General features: G+C 40.9%; 2 protein-coding genes across 6 annotated transcripts in view; one reads left to right on the top strand and one right to left on the bottom strand.

Moving 5' to 3' along the window:
* Positions 1-954: 954 nt before the first annotated feature.
* Positions 955-5,748, bottom strand: tmem183a (transmembrane protein 183A). 2 transcript variants are annotated; one of them, XM_086198934.1, is made up of 8 exons: positions 5,547-5,748; positions 5,129-5,218; positions 4,847-5,017; positions 4,593-4,752; positions 3,651-3,831; positions 2,874-2,954; positions 2,616-2,771; positions 955-1,930 (listed from the first exon to the last, which is right to left on the bottom strand). In XM_086198934.1, the coding sequence occupies exons 1-8, from the start codon at positions 5,608-5,610 to the stop codon at positions 1,745-1,747; spliced, it is 1,089 nt and encodes a 362-aa protein (XP_086055060.1). In that variant the 5' UTR covers positions 5,611-5,748; the 3' UTR covers positions 955-1,744. The 2 variants fall into 2 exon arrangements, with proteins under 2 accessions (XP_086055060.1, XP_086055061.1); XM_086198935.1 differs by having other exon boundaries at positions 2,616-2,768.
* Positions 5,749-10,184: 4,436 nt separating this feature from the next.
* ppfia4 (PTPRF interacting protein alpha 4) overlaps positions 10,185-21,353 on the top strand; it is a 62,196-nt gene continuing 51,027 nt past the window's right edge. For all 4 annotated transcript variants that reach the window (XM_086198931.1, XM_086198932.1, XM_086198930.1 and 1 more), the window contains exons 1-2: positions 10,185-10,528; positions 10,707-11,005. In XM_086198931.1, coding sequence (XP_086055057.1) covers positions 10,745-11,005 — 261 coding nt within the window. In that variant the 5' untranslated portion in view covers positions 10,185-10,528; positions 10,707-10,744. The remainder of the gene's footprint in view (positions 10,529-10,706; positions 11,006-21,353) is intronic.

Genomic DNA, 21,353 nt, shown 5'->3' with positions numbered 1-21,353 from the left:
GCTCAACGTACAAACGTCCCCCTTCACCATTTCAGTAGGGCTGGGCAATAAATCAACATCTGTCATCTGTTATCACGGTACAATTATTTCTGGACGTGAAAAAAATTATGCATGTAACTGAATCACAATGGGGGAAATCTGATTTAAACAAATGGATCACTGAAAACAGATTTCTACCAGAGGGATTTCTAAACTGCTACGAAGGGCGTGCAAGGCCTTTTCATTACCATGCTTCCACCAGGGAATTTGACGTAGTTTTCGTAATCTAACAGATATTGAAACCTTATCTATTTCATATGCTGGTTAAAATACCATTCAGTTGTTCTCCTTATTACCCAGCGCTACATCTGCATCTTTATGATACGGAACTGATGAAGTTGAGAAGTGTTTCCGGACCAGAGAGACTCCAGGGCCACATGCAAACCTGCCAAAAATGCCATATAAAAAACACACACATGAAGAGTGGGGATACTAAAACTCGGGGTTGTTGTTGTTAATCACTCAAGTGCAGTAACACGGTGGGCTGGATGTGCTCTCCAAGCTAACCTGGTACTTTGGTTTTTGTTTGGGATGCATGGTGATTTACAAATAAGTGTCCAACGGTTCCATCACTGGTGTCGTAGCTGTGAAACTGCAGCACCAATGACAGTGAGACCCGGTGGCTACAATTCATCAAATGGAAGAATGCCTCTGAAGGAAAGCCTACTGTTGTGAAAAAAGTCCAGAGTGGCACGTAGACACACACCACAAAGTTGATGAGTATAAACAATGATACAGAAATGAAAATTTAAAATATGGTGAACCCCTTATTTCACTGTACATGAATAATGATAAAAATTACGTTTTATATGCCATCATTGAAAAGAAAGTCTGAACCCAAGCTATGATGAGCCGCAGTACGCCTCCTACACAAGTAGCCAAGAGTGACAACAAACCTATCTAATGTATGAAGGAGTGTGTGTGTGTGTGTGTGTGTTTATTATCAGCCTAGTAGCTTGATAAATGTTTTTTTTTTTTTATTTAAACTGCGCTGTCATGTGGTACAGCCCTGCACAAACACTGGCAGATTTACGGCACCGTGGATGCTTCATATCCAGCGCACGCTTCACCTCAGCTGCAACAATATCAAGCCAGAAACACTGTTGAAGAACCTTCAATTCAAATCAACACAACTGGCAAGACTGCAGGTCCTTCATCGCCGGGTCTTTTCTTTTGAAAGATCGAACAGGCGGCGGAGCAGACGGGATTACTAAGACTGCAAACAGTTGATTAAGGAGGTGCTGACATTCATGTGAAGTGAAGTGTGCCGGTGGGAGGAAGCCTGAAGTGACTTAATGCATCTGGCCCCAAGTCTCTCTAGTGGCTCAGAGGTACTGATGTGTACCGTAAGAATCATGTTTTTGTTGGACCATTCTTCAGTACAAACATGACACCCAGTGCAAATATATGAGAACCTGTTTGACAGCAAGAACTCAGCCTTGATTGATTTGGACTCTAAGGAAGGGTTTAATCCCATCGTAGGCCAGTTCTTTCTGCATTGTCCCTGCAGAATGTTTTCAAATGTGAACATGCTTTTAGTTGCCCAACTCTCCACAGATGAATGGGGAACACTGAAGTGTGTGTCTAATCCTGGGTTCCGCAGAATCAGCCAGTATCATATTTCTGTTGGGGCAAGCTGGGTGAGATAACAGCAGGGAGCTTGGCATGATGCTCTGCTGTCGTAGAAACGGAGGGGAGCCGACTCTTATGTGTAAGGTGAGAGGGGGTACTGTGGATGCCACCAGTCCATGAGCCTCACACTGTTTACGGGATCCAACACCACCTGGGTCCCACCATGGTCTCCTCTCTTCTTCCCTCGCTGGATCGGTGAGTCCTGGAACATCAGCCGGACGCGGTGGTGGCGCATGTCTGTGCTGACATTGATTGTGAACTAAGACAAAGACAGGAGAGCACATTAGAAGGTGCGACGAGGGAGGGAAAATATTTTGAGAATGTTAAGTGGTTGATCAGTCTATGCTCAAAAGTCTACTGAAGTCTTCAGTGTTGAATGGGAAGCTGATTAACGAATTCAATAAAAACGTTTGATATTTTAGGATTGGGAAATCGTTTCTGTGCTCATATTGGCCAGTCGTGGACAGGCAATGTGATCCCTCGGGGGTGGAGGAAAATTGATTTGAACATCCTAAATTAACTAAATACAAAGGAATATGAACATTTAACGATATTTTTTAAATGTTTTCAAAAAGCCAAATGAATATCAATGCCTTCTCTTTACATGTTAATTTGCAATTATTATTTTTCACAAGGACAGTGTGGAGTACAAACTCATTGCGCTACAACAGCTAATTCACATCCGCTGTATCTGGGTGGGTGGATCACAACTTCGCTTTTGTGCTGTCTTTAATATCACAATCCAAATCGTATTGAAAATGTTAACTACTTTTATGGAGCACCGAGCAGGCATGCGGAGAACGGATACGCCTGATGTCAGCTCCACAGAGAGGAAAAAGTAAAACTTGTTTGTGATTAACAATCTCAGATGAATTTTCACTCCAGCAGATTACCAGTGCTTAAGAGGCGGACTGCTCCTGTGAAAACTCTGTAATTGTACTCACCAGAGTGAGCGTCATGCCCATGACCACAGGGGTGAAGATGAAGTTGAGTGTTGTGACCTGAAGCACGAAACAGTCCGAGTCTGGGTTTGTGTGGACATCTTCGTATTGTTTGGGCATGCACAAGGACTTGGCACATCCATTCTTACTGTGTCCCTGCTGGGATGGAGGAGGATATTTAAGGAACTGAAGAGACAACAGCAGCCAACATAGGCCATTACATAATTCAAGCATATATTTGATTTTGAAGAAACTTAATACCTGCTTTACAAACTTGAAGTTGAACTCCCACAATGCTTCTGGCCGAGTACCGGACAACTTTTTGACCCAGAACAGTAAACACTGCAAAAGGAATAAATATACATAATGTCATTTTCTACTAGAAGAAGCCAGTGAGACTCATTTTCAAGAACATGAAGCAAAAATTAGAGTTGTGTAAAGAAATAAAATAAAAATCATTAAAAAAACACTTTTAAACATGAGAATCACCGTTCTAACATAGCCAATTCAAACGAATTTCATTCATCAATAAATGATGGATGTTTTTGAGTCTTAGAACAGAGGTGTTCCATTTTCCTGAAAGGGGTTTACAGTGCCAATCCTGTAAATGGTGCTGTGCCTGTTTCAGCCCACACAGCCTTTCCCACTTCCTTAAAAGAGAGAAACTAAGCAGATGGGCAACTTCCAATACATTAAGCCCTATTTATGAAGTTTGGATCTTAAATTATGTATAAAACAATCTTGTCGCAGACAAATGGCAAAAGTAATTCGAAAAGAATAGTATTTGAAGCATGAGATTCTCAGAATCGTGCACCCTTAATTGAAACATGGAACAAGGATTTAGCATTTGGAGAGTCAGGTCTACAACTTCTGAAAAAAAATGGTAAGACACAGCTGGTTGTCAACAGGTACGCTTCATCCCTGTCCACAGGTGACAGAGCTCTTTTACACAAGTAAGTACCATAGCTTTTCAGATTAAAAACAGAGATCAGGCATTAAAGCTTTAGAATAAACAGTGAATGACAACATTTCATTTACCTTGGAATTGAGCAAGGTTGTTGGCGTAGACTCTGGCAGGGCAGGTATTCTTGAGACACGCAAGCTGAATGGCTCATACAAATGGAAAAGGGACCGAATCACACGGGCCCTTAAACAACACATCCTGCCAATGGAGTCAGGCTGGAGACGAAACGGCAGATCAGCATCGATTCGGTAGTGTCTTTGAGAGGGAGAGGGACAAAGAAGAGGAAAGACAAGCATATAAATGACGAGAAGATGACTAACCTTTCAACCACATTCCTCCCGAGACACTGAGACAGAAAGCCTAATCTGGTCACAAATCATTTCATTTCCAACCTGTCTAGAATATTTTCACATATAATGTACGGATGTAATATAATTTATTTGTAATACTTTTTGCTTTATCTAAGATTAATTTGATCTACAGTGCTTAAAAAGGTTAGCTACATGTCCTCGTATTTGAAAGGCTTTAACTTCAGAAAGTTTGCCCTTTTGAAACCATCAGTGGATCCAAATTATTAACAGTAGTCAATGTAATTGAAATAAAATTTCTATCAATCAGCTAATTAATTAAGTAATTGTGTAAGCGAAAATATATATCAATTAAGACTTGACTGAAATGCATAATTCCAAGTAAACAAATGTAGTAAAGGATAGCATTACAACTAAATTAACTATATGTTAATATGGGACAGACTCAGATTCAGAAAACTTTATTTTTCCCTATGGGGGGCAATTATGGTAGAGAGCTGTACAGTTGGTTACACAACAACAACACAACAGCATACATAAGGTAAGGAAGTGCAGGGAAGTCTATACTTCCCAGGGTTAGCAGCAGTTGCTTTGTAAAGTTCATGATCGAAGTTGTAGTGCAGTAGAGGTAGTAGTGCAGAAGAAGTAGTAGTGTACAATAGATAAGTAGCATAATTACATTAATGAATGAAAACAGCTGCACCTCACCTTCTGTAGAGCCTGGTCCAAAATACTGCAGTACAGGTGACCATCCAGGCATTTCTACAGATTAAAGAAAACCTGCACACGTCCTCAGGCCGGATATATGAGGAGAGAACAAGCCAAATGTCCACTGGATACTCCTCCCCGTCGCTGCACTCACTGCTCTCTGTGAAGACAACATGCATCACAGTAAATTCTCACCCTGTCCTGTGTGTTCAACTCATTTTCTCTCGTGCATAATCTTGAGATAACAATGTTACCCTTTCTCCTCTTGCTTTTCTTCTTGTGCACCACTTTAGTATCATTTTCCCCATCTTCTTCTTGGTCTAGGTCATCAGTGCTGTCCAAAGCATCTACTCTGCCACTCACTGCAGATGAGAGAACCTCCTCCACAGCACCCTGAGATGCTTCCAGGCCGCAGAGTAATTTTACTGAAACACATAGTGATGCAGTTGAACAACTAGACTAAATAATCGAGTGCGGCAAAAGACACTGGTGATCACAGACTAACTTGTCAGACAAACTGTACAGCAAATATTTACCTTCTTTTTCAACTGCATTTGCAACAGCCTTTTTCAACCTCCCCGACTTCACAACGGCTGGGTCGGCATCAGCATAATCAGCAACAGTCACTGGGAAGAAACAGTCACGTAATCACGGGATCAAAGTTATTCTTCCCTGAAATAAAAAAGACCTAAAACTATGTATTCGGTAGGTTAAAATCCCTACTGATTGGACTTTAACTAACTTTTACTAACACATTCAGCTATTTGAATGCAAAAGTCAGTAATATACACTATGAGGTACCATTAGTGAAATGACTAAGAATAATAATAATAAAAAAAGAGTTTACAAACCGAGAGAAACGCAGAAAAGATAAACAGCTCGTAATAAGCTCCCTGTTATCGGGGCTAAACTAGCTTGTTAGCTAATGTAAATGCTACAGGAAACGTAGCTTACCTGATTCCGAACAAACGTCTCCTGCCTTAAATTTCAGCCGTTTTCGGTTCCCTTTCTTGGGCATGTCGACAACAATGATTTAAGGACGCTTAGCAGGGCTGTGTGTCCTGCCATGTCTCAGTGGCAAGAGGAGGTAGAGAAAAAGAAAGAAGAATGAGAAAGAAATTGAAAAATGTCCCCCCAGGATCTTCAGCCATCATGGAATGACGTCATAGTGCAAATAACGCGAGAGTTACCACCTTTCTTTCTATCTGCTGACGCATTACTGCCATCTGCCTTTCAACGCGGCTCGTCTTTTTAACAATATTATTTATGATTTCAGCGTATTTTATATATATAGGCTGAAATAGACCCATGAAAAAGAAAAATTCTACTAAGACTCTACTATGTTTTAAAAAAGAGCAAACTTTTTTTTAAAACTTAAAAATTATTAGACTGGAATTGCTTGAATACAGGCCAGTGTGTACTTCTTTAATTAATTTGAAGTTTTTTAATTTGTTCATATATCTATCTGTATATTGTGTAGAATGTAAAGCGCTTGCTAATGACATTTTGATACTTTTTGATACTATTTGATACTTTTTGTGGTGCTTTGTTGCCTTTTATTTTGCGCTTTAAGATTTGTTCTTGTTTGAGTTTTTATAATAAGAATTAAACTTGCCACTATTTTCTGAATGTAATCCATTGGTTAATGTGAATCATTGACAAAGGTGGAAATAAATCATTATTTTGCAATTAAATCCCAATCAAGCTGAGCCTCAAATTCCAACACAAGTCTCAAATTAAGATTAGCTGGGCTAAAGCAAGTCGTAAACCAGAAAATTTGGATTTTGAGTCATGAACACATTCCAGGGCAGTCTTTAGAAATGTACTGTCATTTCAAAATTTTAAAGCCAACACAGAAATAGCACGTTTTTTGAATGTACAAAAAGCATGAGTTGAGAAAAGTTTTGCCTTTCTTTTGTTGACAATTTTGCATCTTGGCATGAAGCAGTTCATACTTTAAATTCTCTTTATGAGCTTTATGTAACATTTACAACCAAAATCTTGTAAAACTGAGAGTCAGATATGTTGAATACTGTTGCTATCACTGAATTTAGTCTGAAATAAGAACATCAAAACAGAGGGCACTGACTTTAACAATAAAAAGAAACACTGATTCATCCAACACATAGAGACAGACAACCATTCACACTCACAGTCACACCTACAGTCAATTTAGAGTATCAATCAGCCTGGTCCTCTCTTGATGTCTTTGGACTGTGGGAGGAAGCCGGAGTACCACAGAGAAATGGTTGCCATACATGCACTTCCTTGACTACAGATAACAATTGCTTGGTCTGTTAAACCCAGACGATAGCAGGGGACTGGAAGCTCTGGAATACTTGGGAAGTTGTGTATGATATATGAAATACAGTAAGAGCACAAAGCCTCATAATGGTAATAAAGAGAAACTTATATTTCAACTCTTTCAGGATCTTACAGTTATGGTTTATTTTGTCTGGATTGCTTTTGAGGGGGAAAACAAAAAACAAAAAAACCTTCACGGGGGTCCCCTAGTGGTCAGGGGGCCCATTGCGTTGCTTGTAATGCTTATAGGCAGAAACGGCCCTGCGCCCAAAACTAGTTTGCTTGACTTTTCATGGCATTTATTTATTTCTATATTATTGGACTTTGGAACAGTTTCAAGTCTTTTGGTTCATAAAACCCAAGTCAAAGTTGAGTTGCAGCTATTTTATAATTGTCAAGTTGAGTCTGGAGTCATCAAATTGTGTCTGTTCTTTATTATAGCTGTAAGTAATTTGTGACATTAAATTTCCCATACTTTGAATTCAGTTCTGAGAGGAGAGTCATAACTATTGCAATAAAGTTATGAGTGATGGGGTGCAAGGTTCTCGCTGTTATCAGTTGCATCATGCTCTGTGTCTGGAAGCATGAAACCTAAACAGACATCACTTTCAATCCTTTGTGGTTGGACAATTTATTTCATGTAGATTTTATTATGGACCATATGCTTTGAGCACATCTATGACAGAAACTACCCAGTATGTATTTTCTACATGTAAATAAAATATGGATTTGGTCGGTGTTACTCTCCCTCAATCTCCAGCAAATGGAATTGTTTTATTTACTTGGACATGGCTTCAAAGCATTCGATGAGCCAAGGGTGATCTAATATGGAGGAAAATATCTTCAGAGCTTTGATTCCACTCATTATCTAGAACCATCATTTTCAATCTCACTTCCTAATTGTTTTTTTTTGGGGGGGGGGGGGCTCCTGAAGAATTTAATTGATTTTGATTCAGTTGTGTTTCTACTGTGACTGCTTGAGTCTTTTCACGTGTCTCAGAAACAGACGGCATAATTTGGACATTTCCTCTCGGAGAGATTGTCACTTACAAATACAGACAGAAGTTTTTACCTGAGAAATTGTGTTTATTACTATGATTCCACTCCATTGTTGCACATTTGATAGAATCTTAAATTCCATCTTCTAACAAATTAAAACATCCTCAATCCTCTCAGTGGTACAATATGAATTACATTTTCTCCATAATCTAAATGTGTTGCAAGTCCTGTCTGTTGAGGCACTGGTCTGAGTTTGCAGTTGGTGGCTGCAATGGAGACTCTCGGTTATATTTCCTAAAGAAATAAAATATCTTGTCAGCAAAAGCAGTTTGTTCAGGCATCCACTGAAAAGGAGGGGTTTTGATGGAAGAGCGTGAGGGCTTCAGTGTATTCCTGCAGAGCACTGCTGTCATTCTGACTTCACAAGAGCACTGAGATGCTTCCTCAGCAGTCACTGTCTCCATCTGCCTATTTACATCAATCACAATCTTAGACAGAAAAAAAAATTAATCCACAAATGAATAATACTAAAATTATACATGGATAACAACAATATATATATATATATAAATGTAGATGCAGAGAGCAGTTCCAAGAGTCAAAATACAACAACAAAAAAAGATACATACTGCTGAGCGCAGTGACCCACTAAAGAATTTTGGCTCTGCAATAGAGCTGCAGGCTACTGCAGTTGAGAACATTGTTGTCAAAACCTTGAAAATGCAAATGGCTGGAGCGACATCCTCCAGGACTAATTCCTGAAAAAAAAAAAAAATTTTAAAGATGAGATCCGCTGCAATTTTAAGACAAAACAAAGATAAATAGTTGATCTGGTCATGAGTCACAACTGTCTCATCTCCTCAGATTTCAAATATAGGTCAGAGGAGATGTCGGGAGAAAAGTCCCCACCAGAACTCTCATTAAGGTCTTCATCTTAAGTGGTCCAGACTTATTTGAAATCACTGGGACTGCTTTGCATTTTCACAGCTTATGCTTCTTCTAACAGAGTGTATTGATTTCATCCTGAAGGGAACAATTTACTGAGTTCTTCCCATTATTTCCCCCACATGGCAAGACCTAGGACACCAGTGGTACCTGTTCATGATTACTGACCCACATCACCCACATTCAAACCATGTGTCACTTGCCAACAGCCAAGTTTGGTCTAAATCTGTAATAAACCAGTTTTAACACAAATGTACCATTGATTTAAAGTATTTGTCACGTATTAAAATGAAGTGTCATTGCTCATTCATGACCTCAAAATTATAAGACTTATCAATATTCAGCTGGATAAGATTGTCCTCAAAACACAAAGCGGAAAGAGATATTTTTTTTACTCAGAAAAGAACCCAGATGTTATTGTTATCATTTGATGAAAATGCCCATGTTTTTTCTTTTTCTTTGTGGAGGTTGTTCTGCTCATGTCAACACAAGTCATCTCGGGTGCTGTGATCACACATCAGAGCAGAAAGAAGTGACAATATTCAAGTTTGAAGCACAGTTACTAAAATAGAGTAGATGAGAGCTGATGGGTCTGATCCAACCACTAGATGGCAACAAATATCCATCACTTTAATTTCTTGTCCATGTTTTATGTATTCTTTCTCGACTCCAACTGCAGAGTTTATATTCATGATTCACAACTGTACATCCACACAACTGCTTAAATGTTAGCAGAAATACTCCATAAAATGAGAAATACAGACAATCACAAGAAACATTGAGATAGTGTATTGTAGATATTTTGGTATTTGAGTTTTAAGTAAGAGTTCTTCAAGGCAAAGCAAGCTGACATCTCAAGTCTATGGTATTTCTTTGGATTTTGGAACGAATAGCTATCATATAGTCGGTTCAGCTCTGTGAGAGGAGCAGCCTTTTACTTTTAAATTTACATTTTCATCGCATTTTCAATTTAGATCCTGCTGGGGGCGCTGTGCATCCAAGTGAAGGCCATTAAAATGCCACATACGCTCCTGAAGCGCGCAGGTCATGCTTAGTGGTGCCGATTTAAAAAGTTAATTACATTTCGCAAATTAAGTGTAAAGGCTGTGGTAGTTGCTGTGATGGCTTTTTTTTTTATAAGTGTAAAATTTTAATTATGCCAGAAAGATTGTGCAGCTAATTTCAGTCCTCAATTTTGACGCGCATAAACGACACGGAACTGTGAGTTGGTCCCTTATTACCAGAACTATAGTGACAACTGCAGATTTGTGTGTGTGTGTGTGTGTGTGTGTGTGTGTGTGTGTGTGTGTGTGTGTGTGTGTGTGTGTGTGTGTGGGAGGAGGAGGAGTGAGCGGCGGTGTGGTGGTGAGATGGAAGCAGGGAAGGCGGATGCAGATAAGACTCGCTCGCACTGTATCCAAGATTAAGGACGTAGAAGAAGCGTCTCGTCTCGGATATTGTCGTGTATCTTTTTATTCTCCTGTACTATGACCTCCGCCGTGTTCTCGGGCACCATCCCTCCGAACACCCCTGTGTATCTCTGAGCTGTCAATCACATCACGCCGGGATTTCTACATGTGAGTGCATGGCGCGCCGGGTAGGGCGGATCTGCTCACGGGGTGAAAAAACGCCGGCTAATAAGGATGAAAGGTCAACCATCATCTCATCATTCAAATCGCTCTGATTAGGTAAGGCGATGTAAAGCTTCAGGATACATGTTTGACGCACGGGGACCGTAATGTACTGGGAATAAGGGAGCGCGTTACGACTGTATCGGCTGCATCGGGGCGTTAATAGGCCCTCTCATCAGTTCCTCTGTGTTTATCCAGCTTGTAAAGCACACATTTCCCTTCCTAATCCAAACAGCGACACTCCCCTAAATCCCACACCACAGAGAAGGAAAGATGATGTGCGAGGTGATGCCGACCATCAGCGAGGGAGACTCGGCTGGTCCTCCGAGAGGAAGCACCAGCGGCGTCCCGAACGGCTCGGACCAGGAGGCCAACTTCGAGCAGCTGATGGTCAACATGCTGGACGAGAGGGACAAGCTTCTGGAGTCCCTCAGGGAGACGCAGGAAACCCTCATTCAGTCTCAGACCAAGCTGCAGGGGGCGCTGCATGAGAGGGACGTGCTCCAGCGACAGATCAACGCTGCACTGCCCCAGGTGAGGAGCAACCGGCCTCTGGGGGGTGCTTGGCTGGGGAGCCAGACGGATGGTTTGTTCCAAATAGCAGCATGGTTTGGTACAATGCGGTTGACTTGAGCTGGACAACTGTCCTCTATGTAGTGCGGGAAATGGTGAGGACAGCTGCGGGGCCCCAGAACCCCGGGGGTCCTGATGGGTCCTGACGGCTGAGGTGTGAGCAGGTTTGTGCTACTTTTAAAGAAACTTTGACTGAAAGCATGAAACCTACATAGAAAACACAAATGCAGGCAATAGAGCATGGCATTAAGGCAGATCAGAGTATAGAAGTCTTTAAAAGGGGTCAAAAACCTATTGAGGCCTTGATTAATTCAGTGTTTTATTGGCATATTCAAAATAATAAACTGGGTAATCAACTAATGGCAGAGTGCTTTCATGGCATACAAAAGCCTACATAAAACTGTGACATAACATGGAGTACAGCACATCCTTTTTGACCCAAACCTCAATAATAATAGATTAACTGATTTGTTATGTCTGTTTGAATGTTGCTGCTCAAAAATTAAACTCATCAGAAGTAAATCATCTACCTGTTTGTGGAGATGGCTTGATTCTGAGAAGTTTCTCCTAAATACACCCATAAGGAGGAACATAGAACACATAAAAGACAAGTAAGAGATCTCAGTTTCTGGTGGTTTGGTCCCAGTAATAAATAAGAGATATGCTAAATGAGACGCCCACAGTGTGAGTTTCCAGTTCACCTTCTTGTGCTGAGATGAAGCAGATGTAGGCTGTGACTAAGAGCTTGTTGCAGAATCTTAATGGAAGCTAAAGTAATAAATATTGGTTGTGAATTTTTTTAGCGCACAGTTTATACATGATGTTCTCATATTAAAACAAAAAAAGCATATGAAAAGGGATAAAGTGGGTCGGCACACAAGGATGGTGGTCTTCTCCTCTCCAGGCGAATGTTGTCTGTGACTGTAAAGGTCCAGGCCAGATGTTGAGAGCCCTGCTACCTAGAGGAGAGGGCAAGGCCTACTTATCATTATCTGGACTGAAACAGCCTCCTCACTTACGGATGTGGTGACCTGCCTTCTTGTCTGTGCCATTCAGCCGTAATGCGAGCCAAAGGTGCTGATGGTGAACCGGGATATCTTTGACAATTGACTGTAAGTGTGTGTTCTGTGAGAAAGAGTGCTGGAGACATCACCGAGCACGATGACATTAAAGGCTCAGCACAGAAAGACTTGTTACCCTCTGACCCTCTCGTCTAAATACATGGCATGATGTCACACAAAGCATACAGTGTGAGTGTGTGTGTGTGTGTGTGTGTCAGAGACAGAACCATGCTGATGATGACAATGTCACTGCAGCCTGCTGTGGAAGATGCATGGTTTCCTTCTAGTGTACATGGCCTTGGGCTGCTTGTATCAGCACATGCATGAGTGTGTGTGTGTGTGTGTGTGTGTGTGTGTGTGTGTGTGTGCGTGTGTGTCAGAGAGAGTGGGAAGAGGCTGTCATGCTTGTTTTCCAATCATGCTTGGTTCCGTGTTATATTTTATTGTAGCAATAATACAAGTATTAGGTATACAGTCATAGACCTCAGGGACATTAAACAGACATTATGAGTGGCGTCCGCAGGAATAAGATGTTTCTTACTCCCTCCCTCCTTCTACACACCCTCATGCACATTGCAGAGACACAGCGGTGGTCATTTCCACACCAGCTAGCGAGCAGGAAGATGCATCAATAGTGGGAGTGAAGCAACATTGAGAAATGAGAAAATGGAATTTCAGTTTTCTTCTCCTCAACTGGAGGGATCAACGTATCTGTCCTCGACGCGTCGGAATTTTCAAGTACATCCTGTAATTATGAGGAGGAAGTGTGGGAGGGAAAAACTGTGATGTCTGAACTTTGGGCGTGATATTTGAGCAGTGTTGTAATGGTAGACAGTGCCACTGACCCCAAGATCCTGAATGTGTCAGTGGTAATTAGGCCGATTTGTGACGGCACTCAGCATGATTGTTGTTGTATTTATGCCCTGGACTACAATACGGAATCACAGCTCCCTGTTTGCTCTTGTCAACTCGCTCGTGTAGCCCTGCAGTCAGCAGTGTCTACATTTGTGTTTTATATTTCCTTGTGTATGTCCTCTTCTCTCTGCTTTTAGGGTTGCTGATGTATAAGTGTTGGCATGACGGGACAACCTTTTTTTTAACTCAAATCCAAATACTCTTTCTTCCGCTTGTTTTGCCGAACAAACATTTGTCTTCTTCACCTTCTAAATGTGTGCATGTGTGTGTGTTTTGTTTCGTCTTCTGTTGGTTTCCTGACTCTGAGGGACCGGTCTGACCCAGAACTGTCAGATCTTTGTCTTTCCTCTGTGTACACATGCACTCACTCACACACACACACACACACACACACACACACACACACACACACACACACACACACACACACACACACACACATTTATTGAACTCACTTTTGGGGTATTAACACAGACTTACACTCATTTCATGGAGACTTACCTCAACCACTGACCCAAAAATCAGCATTTTACTGACTGAGGACACAGCATTTGTCCCTAATTAACTGTCTGATTTCTCCCTGAAATCAGTCACACTCACACACATACACTCTGTCATCAGGGGGTGTTGCAGATGGTCTGTGGGAACGTCCTCATATGAAGCAGTTTGTTGCAACAGCATTAGAGTAGGATGATACAATGATATATATATAGATATAGATAGATATAGATATATATAGAGAGAGATATATAGATATATATCTACAGTATATCTATATCTATATCTTCTAATGATCGATGATCCAGTTGTATCAATGCAAAGTCAAAACATCAATAGACATATCTTTGTCACTATCTTTACAATTGCCATTGTGTGTCTCTCAAAATTTCCGCCCAAGCAAACCTCCTTTCATAAAACTGTCAAGTTGTCAGAAGCTTTTCCCATGTTGATATCAATGCAACTGCTCGTGTTAAATATGAATATAATATCATCTCATGTTAATCGCAGGCATCTGATTCGTATTGAATCAAAATAATATTGTGGCAAATATCGCATTATTGTCCGAGGAATTGATATAATTCTTATTGCATTATTCTGTATAATTTCTCACCCCTAGACAGCAGCTACTTCTGCACAACATCATACTACAAGAGCAGCAACTGTGCACATGTGCTATAAAACCAAAGTGCACGCTTGGTTTGGCTGGAGGTGAAGATGTTTATTATTATCAACGTCTTTTTGTAATTCAAGGTCATAAAGACAATGTTGCTCCTCTTTTATTTTGCCTCATGCGTACACAGGGAATCCGTCCTCCTGTACATGGCGACCTGTTGCACACGTGTGGAAACACCAAAAAGTGGAATGACTTTAAACACCTCAGCTTTTCACGTTCACATCCATTTAGGATTATGGGAGGTTTTATCCTAACGTAAGCCATCACAACCGAGGGCTTCATCCTAAACTTTACCCTCACGTCAGATATACACTGAGTCCACCCATGACGCACAACATGGAGGTAGCGACGCTTGTTGCAGTCACAGCTCTGATCATGTGCTGCTGCTACACTACACATTAGTCGTGTGAGACAAGTGTGTACTATTTTTTTCATAGCTGGTCTGTTGTTTAGTTCCTTGTCATATGGCAATGTGGTCCTTCCGGCATTTTTACAATGTCATGAACTCCACAGTACCGGCTTTGTTTGTGCAGAACAAAAGCAGTTGTTTAAAAAAACTGGCCCCAGTGTATTTCGGGTCTAAGCCTAACCTAACCCTAAAAGCAAAGCCCTAAAGTAACCATTTTAAATTGTGGGCTCCAGCATTTTGGCCCCACCATGCGGGTCCAAGCCCACAAGTATGGTTGGTTCCAAAATTAAAACATGACCACACACACAAACACACACAGTTGCTTCCATCTATTACCACTTACAGAGCCACTACCTGCCTAATCAAGACTTCATCCTAAAATTTAAGGATATTTATAAGAGTTGGATTAATTTCTGCCCCCAAGAGTAGGCAAGTGCAAACACTCTGTCTGTGTAAAGAGCTTTATGTCTCTGTGACTGGAGGAATACCTGCCTCACACCTACAAACTGCAATTAAAAATTCTATGCTTCAGCGTTTGTCATTGTTGATAAAAACTAAACATAATCCCATTCACCTTGGCATCAGTGTTCAAATGTATTTGCCTCAGCAGCGCCACATAAAAGGGATGACATTGGAATTTTACCCCCCCCCCCCCCACACACAGACATACAGCGAGTAGGATGGATATGTTCATTAGCTACAGAGAATAGAGTTCCAGATTAACATGTCAGCCCATTACAGAGCATAATGCTTCTAATATTGCCCTCAGAGATGGGTTTTCACATAGACAAATTAGCTTTTAAACACACAGACAGCCCCCCCACCCGTCCACCCAACACACATACACACAATTGTGTATACAAGCACAAACACACACACACACACACACACGCGCACACACAACTGTGTGTGAAAATAAAGTCCTGCCAATGTCAACTATAATGTGTTACAAGTGGGTGTGTATGTGAGTAAAAAGCAGCGTATGAACGCTGTCTGCTCCAAAACTGTTTCTCCAATCACGACAATATATCTACAAATAGCTTTATTGAGGCAGTGGGTGGGGCAATAGGGACACACATGTGACACAAATACAGCGAGTGTGTCATGATTTCTGAACCAGTGCTGGTTTATATTGCACTGTCAAATAGATGAGGGACCAATGAGAGTTAAAAATATGGTGGAAATGAAATGATTGAGTAGTGTTGATTTTATTATGGCTGTCGTATTTGTTTGTTTGAAGTAAAAGGATCAGTAGCACTTTTCTTGATTTATTAGAAATCATCTTGAAGTGGAATCGCACAGTCCACCCATGAGTAAATATTAATTACATTATTATATGAATATCAAGTCATTAGATGTAAAGAGTCATGGCTGCACTTACATAAATGTGACATGATCGCGGTGATAATATCTGACAGCCGTACGGGCAGAGTACTCCAAACCACCTCAATGGTCGTTCCCGCCAGCTTCCATATGTGAATAACCTGATGTGGACGGACTGACAAGGGCTGAACTCAGGTGAAAAGGCAGCGCAGCACCAAGCACGACACTGGCATAAACCTCCAAGAGGAGAACTACATTGACACCTTTCTTTATACAGAGGCCTACCATGGAATTGCAAACATGGATTCCATCACATGATGCCCCATGACCCTTCCAGACCTTTTTTCTGTAAATTAAAATTGTTGAAGAACCAGCTGGGCAGCTGTGGGTAGATTCTTTTTTGTGTCAATCATAATTTAATCCAGTAATTTGAGAGGAGTCTTGAGGAACCACCAGATTAAATGGTGTAAATTAAATGGACTCCATTTATATAGTATGGAGTATTTCCTATCTCCAATGCACTCAAAGCACTTAACGATGTCACCTCATTCACTCATTCACACACACACTGATGGTGGAGGCTGCCAACCAGTTCTTCAGGAGCATTTAGGGGTTCAGTATTTGCTCAGAAACACTTTGGGGGAAACTGGGATCGAACCAGTGTCCCTTTGGTTACTAAATGGACACTTTAACTCCTCAGCAGTGCCTCTCTTTAACAAAGGGCTGCACCAGAATTAAGCCCCGGTGATGTGTGTTAGGACGCCTCAAGATCACATCTGGTATGGGAGCAGACTGCACGATGACGTCCAAGAAGTTGCAGCACGTTTGTCAGGAGAAGGACAGAGGGAGTGTTTGGATGCAAGTTGTGGCCCATGAAGCCGTTATTAGAGCTGATATTAAACTGTCTGCCCAACAAGGGGATTTAGTGGTCGGCAAAATAAACGGTTATGTAAAGCAGAGAAGTTCATCAACAGTCCAGTCAGACATCCCCTCAAAACACACATTACCAGTAAATCAATGTTCCCTGGGAGATTACACCTTCTCCATTTTCCAAAGAAGTGTGTAATGATGATGATTGTGCGGATGCTGTGTGTGTGTGTGTGTGTGTGTGTGTGTGTGTGTGTGTGTGTGTGTGTGTGTGTGTGTGTGTGTGCGCGTGTGTGTGGTGTTATGATGTTGGGACACCTGTTCCAGTCAGACAGAACACTTGCTATTTTTGCCAGGAGACAAATACACAAAGATGCACACACACACACACACACACACACACACACACTCCACTGTCCTTCCAACAACTGCCTCTTGTTCTGAATTCTCATGTCCCCACTTACACACACACACACACACACACACACACACACACACACACAGATTGCTGCTCAGAGTACTGTACGTACACATGAACATCCTATACTATACCTTTACTTTCATGTATGCATCTTTATAAAGAAGAATGTGCCTCGTTCTTGTGACAATTTGGCGATTTCTCCTCTTTAATTGGGTCTAAACACTGTCCTATCTCTCTCTCTCTTCTTTGTTTTTTTCTTTAGATTCTTACTTTGTGTCCCACTCATTGATACCTCAGTATTCTATTCAGTGGGTTTTCAGAGTGTTCTGTTCCCTCCTATAGCTCCAGCTGTCCTCCAGGTGTCACAATGCCCAGTGTTCAAAGCACACGTTGTCTTAATGGCACGAAGAAGGTAGAATAAATCTGTAATTGAAGAGTCGTATTGGCTCACACAGATGATTTTGACTATGTTCACATGGTCAAACCCAAACACAGGAATATATTTTGGGGAATAAAAAAAAAAAAACAATAAAAAATTGATTTGCCAGTCTTAGTGTGTTTGAATTTCAGACATATTGCATGATGTCAGGGTGTGGCGCGTGTATTTCTGTTTAAATCAGGCACCTCTAAATAAAAACAGATGTGCAGATTAAGAAACAAACCGTTTCTAATTGAATCATAGCTCTGCATCCCTCATGCTTACATGGTGTTTGTGAACATTTAATAACTCAATGTTGCAATAAAAACTCTTCTAATGTTTTATTACTGCTTTTGCCATCTCCAATGAGTGAGGAATATTGACCAGCAGCCATTTTCATTCATTCATAATTACAGCTATACGATGCTGGTACACAGCATTTACTGATTCTCTTGTTGTCGTTGTTCACCGTAAGTGAAATTAACAGACAAACGTTCCCGTAACACAAAGCAGTAGCTAACGTTCCAGGTAACTGTTGCCCACTGTTACTTTACTGTTGAAGTTACTATTTACAGTAGCTTGAAATACTCATACATATCACCAGTGTTGTGCCTGAACGCATTCATTGAAAGATAGTTCATGAACGCGTTCATATTGTGGAGGAACCTGAAATGAATGTACAGCACTGCTGCCTAGTGAACGCTACTGTGAACGCATTCCGTCTGGTGTCTGTGAACGGTTCACTCTCTCGTTCATCTTCGTTCAATGGGGTACCAGATTTCAGGTAAAAATCCGGCTGAAAAAACTCCATAAACACCTCTTAATATAATGGAAAAACACCCATTCTGGCAACGCCAGCCACCAGTGTCGCACCGCCGCACGCGTCATCAAAACAGAAAGCAGCACGGAGGAGGCGACAGGAGCGGCATGTAGTTGTAGCCCACGGACAAGACAAAACTTGACTCAGCAAAACCAGCAAGGATGCGTCTTACGGTCATTTAAACAAGTTTTATGACAAAGTCGAGGAAGATGGGAGAAATCTTACATTTCTGTGCAAACTTTGCCCGCCAGGTTTCAAAAAGAAAATACACACTTCAGTCACATCCACCACAAACCTGAAATGGCATATTGAACTGAAGAACCCAGTAGCCTTTCAAGGGCTGTGCCAGTAAATAAAGGATGCAGAAGGACACAAAATTGAAAATGAAGATGCAATTTGACACATTGTTTCATTGTTAGAACTGATAAAATAACTGCTGTCTGTGGTACCACATGGGCTGTAGCAATAATTAAGAAAAATAATAGCTCAAAGCAACATGTGGGGAAAAAGAACTGAAAGAGTTCATTTATAGAACTGTGAACTTAGTTCAAAATTTTGAATTATGAACTTTGAACTGAACTAGTTCATTTTAAAATCTGTCAACTGAACTTTGAACTAGTTCATGTAGCAAATGAACTTTCCCAACACTGCATATCACATTAAAATGATCAAGGTTAGTCAGAGATCTGGTACAATCATCTGGTTTCAGAACTTTTGGAAGCCTAGTCCACATCAGACCATCTGACCGTGGCCCTTTATTAGCTTCCTTACACTCTGGTTTCCGAAGACGTCCAGCAAGAATCCTCACCACCGTTAGCTCAGTCAGTGCTTTCCAAAAGATCCTTAAAAAGAAATTTACTGCCTAGCCTTCCAGGCAGCTGGGTTGTAATTGAATCTATTTTAATTTAATTTACTTATATGAAAACTGTCTAGTACTGCATGCATTAATCAATTTCCGCTGCCTACCCTCCCAGTAATGGGATGGTACATATTGTCTTTTATCAGCAACCTGTACAGCAATTTTTGTTTGAAAAAAGGGCTATATGGACAAAAGAAATTTACTTATGTAAATGTGGACCAAATGCCTAATTCCTAATTCTGTTGGGTAGATGTATTTAACGTCATTTGACCAAAACAAAACAAAATGAAGTGGAAGGAAACATGGAAGCAAATGGTCAATGCAGTCGTCAAAACTGGGTCTTCGATATTTGGATATTCATATTAAAACTTGTTGATTCACTCATTAACCTGGAAAAGCAAAATATCCTCAGAATTTGCCAAGTTTAAAAAACATATTCTACCATGCTGTATTGTGGAGAGACATACATCACGTAGATGGGCTGGGATTCCATGGTGTAATGGTCAGCGCTCTGCACCCTGACGCCGATGACGTGTGTTCTGATCTTGATTGTGATTTTGATTCATCCAACAGTTAAAAGTATGTGCAACTTTGCACATAACAAGTGTTCTTCTGCCATGTTGTTCCACTAGCTACTAAAACTCCTTTAGTATTCAAGTGTTGGTTTCAATGACTGATTTTAACAAGACTAGAACATCTCACATATATTGGCCCTCATCTTTTTTTTACATCTTAAAGTGAAATGAGACAAATGATGATACAAAAACAGATACATTCATCTCTCTCTCTCTCTCTCTCTCTCACACACACACGCACACACACACGCACACTTCATGAACAACAGTCTGATGACATAATAATGCATTTTTTTCCCCTACTGGAAGAGCAAGACATGCCTGTTTTCATTGCATTTCATTTTCTGTTCTATTGCTCACAAATTAATAATTTTAGAATTAATGACTGGATACTTTGTGAGGTAGTTTTTATTATTTTACTCTGGATATAAAGAGCACTTTGGTCTTTGAATCGATTGATTTGACTTCAAATCTCAGTGTGACCTTACATTTGTGCAGTTGTACTATATGTAGGCAATTAAGTGAAAAACACACAAATAAAATCGAAATTGCAAAAAATACAAAAAGAAAATACAAAATGCATTCATGGAAAAAAACAAACTGATAAAGGAAATACACATGTTGTAGTCAGTCCTCAGAAACATAAAAATCATAGATTTGAGTGAAATCTGTTTTCACATTACCTAGGCCCCCCCAACACACACACACGCACACACACACACACACACACACACACACACACACACACACACACACACACACACACACACACTATTGGTTGCGCTGGCTAATAGAGAGCAGAGTATGTTGTAATATTTGAATCATGGCCAACAGCAGGGAGCCTTGCAGGCTTGGTAGTGAGCCATGGTGTTACTGTACTAGAGGTGTGTTTAGCTTACAGGTACAGTGTGAGGGTGTCAAAGCTAATATACCTCACCCTGCAAAGACAGAGCTCCAAGGTTCTCTACACTGTGGTTGGAAGCTCATCATGATACATACAGTCAACAAGGCACAAACAAACAAACACACACTCACACACATGCATTCACACACACACACACACACACACTGTGTTTTCTTAGATGTCCGTATGCACTGGCTGTACATCCATGCCCACAATTCGGTCTAGCACAAACAGCTGAGGCATCATTGTGTACCATGATCGGAGAATATTCGGGAGGTTGAGAGAAGTCAGTTGAAAATTACCCCCCCACACACACACACATACACACTTACCCAACACCACCACCACCCCAACTCATTTGTCTACTGCTGAAGCTCAATCTTATGTTGTGTGCTATGTAAGCACCAAATACTGGAATTTAGGTTGATGTGGAGGAAAGTGGAGCATGAAGGGAGCAGCTGAATGTCACCAAGAAGCGCTGTAAGAAATGGAGGCAGCGAGAGGGAAGAAGAAGCAGAAGAAGAAGAAGAAGAAGAAAAAAACAGGGGCATGTAGATGCAGAG

Source organism: Aulostomus chinensis, chromosome 3 (genome assembly GCF_037954235.1).
Source record: "Aulostomus chinensis isolate RoL2024-O1b breed Wild chromosome 3, RoL_Achi_v1.0, whole genome shotgun sequence".
In the NCBI taxonomy this organism is placed as follows: domain Eukaryota; kingdom Metazoa; phylum Chordata; class Actinopteri; order Syngnathiformes; family Aulostomidae; genus Aulostomus; species Aulostomus chinensis.
Note: the sequence above shows the minus strand (reverse complement) of the source record. Positions and strands in the feature narration are given on the sequence as shown.

Excerpts from the sequence above, each read along its gene's own strand:
- tmem183a (XM_086198934.1), bottom strand. The coding sequence starts at position 5,610 with ATGCCCAAGAAAGGGAACCGAAAACGGCTGAAATTTAAGGCAGGAGAC. Across the intron at positions 5,018-5,128 it reads AAATGCAGTTGAAAAAGAAG|TAAAATTACTCTGCGGCCTG; the intron begins GTAAATATTTGC and ends TATGTGTTTCAG. Across the intron at positions 4,753-4,846 it reads GAAAAGCAAGAGGAGAAAGG|AGAGCAGTGAGTGCAGCGAC; the intron begins GTAACATTGTTA and ends TTGTCTTCACAG.